General features: G+C 42.5%; 1 protein-coding gene across 1 annotated transcript; it reads left to right on the top strand.

Annotated features, from left to right (window-relative positions):
• Nucleotides 1–6,137: 6,137 nt before the first annotated feature.
• On the top strand, nucleotides 6,138–8,207 carry LOC311060110 (galanin receptor 2a; the record flags this gene model as incomplete). Its single annotated transcript, XM_084078236.1, has 2 exons — nucleotides 6,138–6,530; nucleotides 7,287–8,207. 2 exons carry the CDS (start codon nucleotides 6,138–6,140, stop codon nucleotides 8,205–8,207), a joined length of 1,314 nt encoding a protein of 437 aa, XP_083934362.1.
• Between the last annotated feature and the right edge of the window lie 923 nt (nucleotides 8,208–9,130).

Raw genomic sequence — 9,130 nt, 5'->3', positions numbered from 1 at the left:
TTAGGGAAAGTGTAAACAGGTGAGTAGATGGACAGGGAATTACAAGGCTGGTGAACAAAGTGGGAACATAATTGCCTCCTAACTCCTGTAACTTAACCAGCAAAAAACTAAATCAAATTTTATTTTTATTTTTTACCGATGCCAATGTTGACCGATAGTGGCAAATATCGGCCGATACCGATATGTGATATATCGGTGCATGCCTAGTTAATATATCAATAAATATCACTTAACCCCCACAAAATTGCTACAAAAGGTTTTTGGATGCGTTCTGGTAGTATTGGGAATGCTAAATAACATACAAAAAAATCTAGGAAAAATCACTTTCTGGAAAAGCGTCATTTTCAAGATGCCGTCCAAGATGGCTGCCGGGATCTTTAAATTGCTATATCTCAATTGAGAAAATTGATACAAAAGATTTGTTAATGTATTGTGGTACCTCTATGCATGCTTAAGAACAGAATGAAAATCTAGGAAAATATACCTCACGGAAAGAAGTCATTTTCCAGATGGTGTCCATGATGACTGCCGGGAGCTTACCAGCCCATTGTAGGCACGTGTCGTATACAGTCATTATTCATCGCCATCCTCAGACTCCTCTGGAAGAAACATATTGTCACATTGACACAACGCAGACATTATTACATTGTAATCCATATACAGTAGGTTGTTCAACAAGTACAGCAGAGTGTCTTGCAGGGAGTGGAGCAGTTACAATGTAATGACCTTCAAGAGACTGTCTGGAGGAGACACTTTTATAAATTGTACTTCTTATATTTTAACCATAATATAGAATAATTTATACCAGGTTTAGATCATTTTACTCCCATATGAGTAGCGTGACACAAACTGTAAGTGCCAAATGTGGAAAACAAATGGGTGTTGGGGTAGGCTACTGGTACCCCACATACAGGCATCAGGCATCAAAATATCCTCTCAAAAAGTGTTATTTTTATTGTGTTTTATATGTTGGATAACCCAACACAATTTGACCGCACCACTTTAAAACCTCAAAACGTTGCTGTTTTTTTTATGTTCCACTAAATCCATGAAGGAAATCCTTTAAAGAGGTGGTGCCATGGTTTTGCACTTTTTCTGTTTTTCATGTGTCTATGAGGTTGATAGAACTTCATTAAGCCCCCTGGTGGTGTATTTATGGTGTTTTATGTCTTCTCTGACTATTTTGAGTTTCCTGGAGGCTGAAACCTTGATGGTCAAACGTGCCAATAGAAAAACAGTCCTTTTAGTGACATAGTAAAAATATACCCTCCCCCTCATTATCATAACACAACAGGTGTGGGCATGAGGAGGAGGAGGGACTAGGACAGGTGGGTGGTGCTAAGGTGGTGGAGTAGCTAAGGTGAGAACCAGGTATACTTAAAGGAGCTACACCATGAATTTAAAAAATAATAATAATATTTGATATCATATTGTTTATGTCCCTCAAACGTTTTTCAAAAGGTTTGAGCCTAAATCAAGCCTCAGATATACTCATTCCAACTAACTTCTCTCTGGCTTATAAAGCACTTTCACCTGCAATACCACATTGTCCTGTTTGGCACGGGGCGCTATTGAGCCAGTTTGTATGCATGTCATGTCCTGGTTCTGTGTGGAAAAAGTAAAAAAAAAAAATAAGAAAAAAAAAAAAAAAAAAATTAAAAAAGATTTTTTTTTTTTTTTTTTTTTTTTTGGTTAGAAATGAAAAACGGGAGGAATTGTTCCCAGACGTGACGTAGGGTGGGGGAACAAATCTGACGGACTGTTTTCAGACCAATTTACATGAAAACCACAGATAGCCTATGAAAGCCTGCATGCTCGAAGTCGGGTATTTGTTGGAACAGAAGAGAGGTGGGGGAGACCAAAAACACACAAAAATGAAGAAAAAGTTAAAATTCATGGTGTAGACCCTTTAATGAACTGGAACCGTGTCCACATAAAAACATAATTTTAACAATTTCTGTACACTTTTTTGAAAAAAATCTTCCTCCTAGTATAACCATAATACCTGATGATTATGTTTTAGGGGGGCGGGGAATCACTGAAAATCACGGCACCCTGTCTTTAAAATATGTTGGAGGGTTTTAGGGCCAACTAAAAAATGCAATTTTATTTCGGGTTGGGCCTTTTTTTGGCTTAGATTGACTGGCCTATACAGGGTAGATGAAGAGAGTGGGATCAGCTGTGTAGAAAAGGGAACTACAGGGTAGATGAAGAGAGTATGAACAAGCAGGGAACTGCAGGACTAAACCCATGACAGTGGGAACAGATCATGTGTGTAGATGGAACTGAGGTGAAGTGGATGAATGTGGATGAAAACAAAACATAACAAAAAACAACTACTATACACCAAAACAAACCCTCCCACCCACCCATGCCTTGGGGGGGGGAGTAGAATAAATCAGTGAACTCATGCAAATAAGAAACAAAGCAAAAGATTAGACACACCAAAGATGGCCATTAGAGGACAAGGAGTCACATAAAATCCCAGAACCGCACTGGTGAGTGTGTCAAAAAAGGATTTCCAAAAAGAGGCAAGCTTTGGGCAGGAATAAAAAGTGTGTGTTGTGTGTGGTCTGCAGGGGAATGGAGGCCCCTGAGACAAGAGTCATTTTTTTCTGGAAATAATCTACTGAGTTTAGCCTATAGTGTAATGGATCTTATGAACCACTTTCAGCTGTCCTCGCTCAACTCGGTCCCAAGTTCACCCTCCCATGTACCCCTCAACCCAGAGAGAGAAGTTGTCCTAAAGGAGGTAAGAGCACTGTAAATTGATGAAAATGTTAAACAGGGAATCTGATACAGACATTATGGTTTCTATGGTTTTCTCAGGTAAGCTAGGGAAGGGTTTAAAACGGGTATTGCAAAGTTGCGTAGTTGAAAAAATCGGAACAAACTAAGGTTTTGCATATCTCTGCTGTCCGGCAGCAACCAGCTAACTCCAAAATGTTCATTTTTCAGGAAATGACAAAAACAAAACAAAAATGGAGTTAGGAGGTTTTGTTCATCATTGATAAAAACAGCTGAATGGACCTCCAAGCTCACAATGAGGTTGGAGGTCAAAAGGGGGTGGAGCCTGGAGTCAGCTAAACAAGCTATCTCCACCCCCCTTTGGTGAACTTAGCTGGTTTAGCAGAAAGTTTGATGTTCTAATGGTTTTGTCAGAAGCACTTTTTAATACTTTTAATTGGTTCAATATTTTTTTAATCAACACACAGACGTAAAGGGTGTTCAATGGCCCTGATTTATCGGAAAAAAATGCAAAAGCGAAAAAATGGAGTTAGCTGGTTCCTGCCGGACAGCAGCGATATCCAGTTTAGTAGTGAGATCTCCCAAGGATCTAAATAAACCATCACTGTATAGGTCACTGAAAGAGACAAGGCCCCTCTCCTTCCACTTCTTGTAGGTCGAATTCAAAGCAGAGGGTACAGGTGGTTATTGCAAATGGGCATAAGGACTAAAGGGGATTTCATATCAAAATGTTGTCTAGATTCCAAATTTTCAATGAAGAGAAAACTACTGGGTTATTGGTATACTGGGAATAACATGTTGGTAGAGGAGCAAAGAATAATGCTGGAAGGGAGGATGTGGTACAGGAGTTAGCCTCCATATCGCACCAGATGATCCCATTTACTTCAGTGTTAGCAAACAATTCAAGATTCAAGAGAAAAGATTGTTTATATTTTACCTTTAGTCCTTGTATTAAAACCTTTGTTGTTCAATATAAAAGAGAAAACCTCTCCACTTCTGAAGTGCATAAACATCAACAGAACCACAGGCCAGAGGGAATCGTTGTGCTCTGATTTCAGAGCAGGCTCGTTATCGCAGAGAGTGGTCCACATCTATGCTTCCGTCAACACAAGTTTTTTGGTGATGATAGTAATATCAGTATAGTAGTTATTTGAGTAGTTGTTTGTTCAATAATAGGGGTCTCTCTCCAGCTCGTTAATAAACAGAAAATACATTTTCAGGTGGGTTTCAAATTTCAACCAATCAGAAGTTTATCAGCTTCAATTTTGTGTTCCAGTTTCAAATGTGTCTGTTCCTTTCTTTGTGTCATCACTTAACTCTTCTCAGTTCTCTCTCCTGATTGGATAAAATGTGTAACCTGTAAATGCCTTTTCTGCTTACTAAATAATAATAATACATAAGATTTATACAGCGCTTTTCTAGGTACTCAAAGTCGCTGTACAGAAACAAGATAAAAACAACTTTATTAGGAAAAACTATAGTTAAAAAAAACTATAAAATAAAGGTAAACAAAGGGGGGTTGGGATTTAGGGAATGCGAGAAAAGGTGTTTTTTAAAGTGATGTAGAGACAGGGAGACCCCTGTTACTGAACAAACACTCTATAGCAATTATTATTATCAGCTATTTAACACTTATTTTAACAAAAGAATATCACTTACCCTACCTTTAAAATGATGTTTGGTACAGCAGGGACTGCTGTCTTTTGTTCATATCTTTATTCGTCTCTGTCTTCCTGTCATACATAGGATTTTTACTCATTGCATTTCCACACGTATAAGCACGCCATGCACATACAGTATGCATGCACATACAGTATGCGTGCGAGCTAGTGCACACACACACACACACACACACACACACACACACACACACACACACACACACACACACACACACACACACACACACACACACACACACACACACACACACACACAATAACATGATGGGTGAACAGTGAACACATAACAGCTACAGCCACAGACACGGATATAAGCTACTGACCTATATGGACAATGGTCTTGTTTCATGCTTTGATTCACGCTTAAAAAAAAAAGGCATTCACCAAAAATGTTACAGGGGAATAGAATTATCGAAGTTCTTGTGTTTGTGTCTGTCTAAGGACCACCTATGACAAAGACACGTGTTTTATACTGTAATTTATGCCTTTTAAATGCAAATTGTAGGCTACTTAAATGTAAAGTATTATAATGGGGTTGGGACGATTACCATTAAAGCTGATTGACAACAATGTAATAAAAAGGGGATGACTTCTGAGTGTGTGAATTACATTAAGAATTCATTACACGATCTCTCACTAAAATAGTAATCTAGCTAATGGGTGATGTTTTATTCATCTTCAAGATGTGCCATTATATGCCAAAAATGATTTAATTTGTTTATAGTCATTTAGACATTGCTAGGAGATGGTCATGTGTATGTGTGACACTAGTCAACAGTGGCAGGGATACAGATATGCAGCCCATTATTTGGTGTGTGTCAACTGCCTTTGCTGTATAACAGCAACATATAGCAATATAGTAAATATAAATGTATTGTACAATGTCCTGTCAACAGTTCCTGATAGGAAAACATAAAACCCCATGTCTTTCAATACATAATCTAATAAGCAGTATGAATAGCAGTACAATCATGGCCCATGATTAGAATTCTACTGTCTACTTTACTTTTGGTATACGGAATACAATATGACTGTATCTGCTTGGTCTGGGTTCTCATGCAGAAGGGAGACGAAAAAAATAACGGTCTTGGTGTGAATTGTGCGAATACCAAAACGCTCGCCCCCAAACACAATCGCCCCGGGGCAAATCCGGCGACCTCGGAACGGTCGCCACCTGGCTGGTATTCGTAGCCTATTCCTAAACGTATCCTCAGTAAAACGCAAACGGTGCCAAAACCTAACCTTATTCCTAAACTTAACCTCAGTAAAACTATGCCTAAACCCTAAACTTATTTCTGACCTTATCCTCAGTAAAACAAAGAATACAAGAACCGCTGGGGGTGAGCGGTCCGCGGAAAAAATGGGGGCGAGCGTGTTTTGGGGCGAGGCTTCCGGTTAACAATTGTGCGCTACTCCTCAGTTAGGACTCATCACTTCCCACGGATGGACAAGTTACAACTGAATTGCGCACAAGACATCAAAGGGGAGTGGAGACTTGGCCAACAAAAAATTTTTTTTCTCTTGTTTTACATTAGTAGCTCCTAGCCTTGGATGAGAACAAGACTTCATCTCCGACACCCAGCCCATAAATGTGGCTGAGATCTTCCTTGTCACTGGTGCTCATCACTCTTACCAGAGGACCCACCTGTATCATGCCTCTGCAATGGACACTTCTCAGAGCGCAAGCAATGTGACAGGCAGCCAGAGATGAATCTCACACATTTTTATCCACCATTTGGACACTTGCTTTCATCCAATCACTCACTTTGGGAACCTCACCGCAACTGGAGTCTATTCAACACCAACCCCTTTGCGGTGGACGTGTTGTTCTCGGGACACGAGCCGGGCACCATCGTGCTGGTGGTCATGTACACCCTGTCGTTCATCACGGGGCTCGGGGGGAACATCATGGCTCTGGTGGTCCTCACCCGCAAGAGGAACCGCCTGTCCGGGGCGTCCGCGACCCGCCGGCTGCTGGTCAACCTGGCCGTGTGCGACATGCTGGTGGTGTGCGTGTGCATGCCCGTCAACCTGGGCCACCAGGTCTACAGCGCCTGGGTGTTCGGCGACGTCCTGTGCCGCGCGGTTCCGTTCGTCCAGGTACATTTACCACTTCTCCATTACCCTTAGAACAGTGGGGGGGGGGGGGGGGGGGGCTTTTAAGACCTTTATTAATACCAAAAAAAGTCAAAAGTAATTAGCAAACTATACAATAAAACTGGTCAAACATTGGCCAAATTGTCAATTGCGATGTGAGGCATTGTGAGCTTGTAGATCGGCTATTTTCACAATATTTATCTGTGGAAACCAGTGTAACATGTTAATGCCTCAACTCCTACATTCCAATTGCTTATCAGGTGGTGGGGGTCCCGGTCCCCGGTTTAAATATGATTATTTTGAGGGGTCACAGCCTGAAAAGGTTGAGAACCACTCCCCCTTTTTTACCTACTCAGTACAAATAGTGTTTTATTTTTTAGATGATTTTTGGTGTTATGTTGATTTGTTAATTTAATATATAGGCTATAGGACCTCTATGGAAAGCCCACTTTTTTGTGTAAATCCTTTTAGACCACCTCTCAAAATGTGTTGTTCCAGGGACACCCCCCAGAAGCAAAGATTTGAGTTACAAATGTTCGCTTTAAAAAAATATATATTGAAAGATTTGCACAAATGTTCAAGATTTTTCCAAAATAGCAGATCTACAAGCTCATAGCATGGCAGTTGTTTTGTAATTGCCAAAGAAATGTGTACATCCTTTTAGACCAAGTGTATGACTGACTGTAGGTAGGCTACTCGTGCTGTTTTGAATTTCTGTCTAATAAAATATTCAATCAATCAATCCATCCATCCATCCAGGCGGTCTCGGTGTCCGCCAGCGTCCTGAGCCTGGCCGTGATCAGCCTGAACCGCTACTACAGCGTGCACAACCCACTCCACGCGCGCTCCTTCTTCACCGCGCGGCGGATACTGTGCATGATCGGCCTGGTGTGGGCCGTGTCGTCGGGACTCTGCCTCCCCCTCTTGTTCATGAACACCACCCGGACCTTCTCGCTGCTGCCCGGCGACGGGGCGCACGTGGTCACCGTGTGCGTGGAGAGCTGGAGCAGAGTCAGGCTGCGCCAGGGCTACAACGTTCTGCTCTTCTGCTCTCTGTACTGCTTCCCCGTGCTGTTTAATCTGGTCATTTGTTTCCTGACCGGGCGGAAACTGTGGGGGACGGACGACAAACTGAGCGAGTCAAGCAGGTTTGGAATTGCACAGGTCGTCTCTCGGGTGAGGATACGCAAAAGGATCGCCATAATGGTGCTGGCACTGGTGGTGCTTTTCACGCTGTCCTGGTTACCGCTTTATGCTGTGGATATCGGGATAGACTTTAATATGCCAGATTCACTGGACTCAGAGACAGAGGATGAAACTGACTCGGGTCATCACGCCCGATATGAGTGGCTTCTCCACGGGAGACCGTTTGCGCAATGGCTGGGTCTCACCAACTCCGCACTGAACCCACTCTGCTACTGTTTCGTGGGAAACCTCTGCAGGTCTGCCAAGAGGTTCCGCAAAAGCTACCGTGAGAAACTGTCCTCCGTCTTCAGTTTGTCCCGCAGCTCATCTGTGAAGAGCTCTGTGCGTAAAAAGCTGTCTCGCCGCCGTGCGCAATCGGAGAAAGACGTCGAGGAGACGAGCACCTCCAATGTTTATGTCAATGTTGTAGGAAGCAGTTTGATTAAAAGTAAAAGCCTATCAGCCGTGACTGTGTGTGAAACTGTGTTTGACTAAGAAATAGGATACAGGATAGGTGGGCACTAGGCCTAGGGACAAAAGTAATGTAAAGTATACATGATGTGAACATGCACGGTACATCGTTACAGACTTAATGTTATCTTTCAAATTCATGTTTAGGCCTATGCCCAAAAATATGGATACACAGGTTTGTAGCAATTTGTAACAATTGTAGAAATAGGCTACAAAAGGTTGGGGCTGCTACGCGGCCCTCACTTCTAGTAGCCTGGCCCACTCATTGAGACAGACATTAGAGAGTACTTGTTTATAATTTTTGGAGTGTATTTGGAATAAGATCTTAGCGTGAAGCTGTGTGTGCTAATAACAACAGCGAGTGTCTGCACGCACAGGGTCCCGCGACGCAGTCCCAGGCTAGTCCCAGCTTAGTTCTGGTCCATAGACCAATTAATTGTTTACTAACATTGAGACTGGATGCGCAGGTGATTGTTTCACGCAATCAATTTCCAACCTGTTGTTTCGGGGTGCGCTAGTTTCAGCACATCCCAACCCCCTCTTGTGTGTTGGCTAGTGAGGCGCGTCCTAGCGAGACCTGATAGAATGGGTTTCATTTAGCGCATACTGGTTGCACGCATACTGGTTCTTATCAGTGTGACGTCGTCTGTTAAGGGGTCTATAGCCTAGACAGTGGAGTTCCTCTCCCCTTAAAGTGGCGTACATACTAGAGTCTAGTCTCTAGAGTCTAGTCCCCATCTCCGTCTAGTGGGGATTGACGTACGTCGGGGGTGAGGAACTGGTACGTTCTTTACGTTAGTGCATTCAGTGCATTCATAGTTTGACACGTTTCTTATGTGTGATTAGGGCCAAGAGGCTATTCATCCTCCAGAGGGAAGCAGTGAACGTACGTCAGGTTGAGCTCAGAGCTCAACCTGACGGATGACATAATCGACGGACAAACCCCC

This window comes from Gymnoscopelus microlampas (genome assembly GCF_963454915.1).
Source record: "Gymnoscopelus microlampas genome assembly, chromosome: 14".
Lineage (NCBI taxonomy): Eukaryota > Metazoa > Chordata > Actinopteri > Myctophiformes > Myctophidae > Gymnoscopelus > Gymnoscopelus microlampas.
The sequence above is the reverse complement of the archived record's forward strand: the minus strand, read 5'-3'. Positions and strand labels throughout refer to the sequence as shown.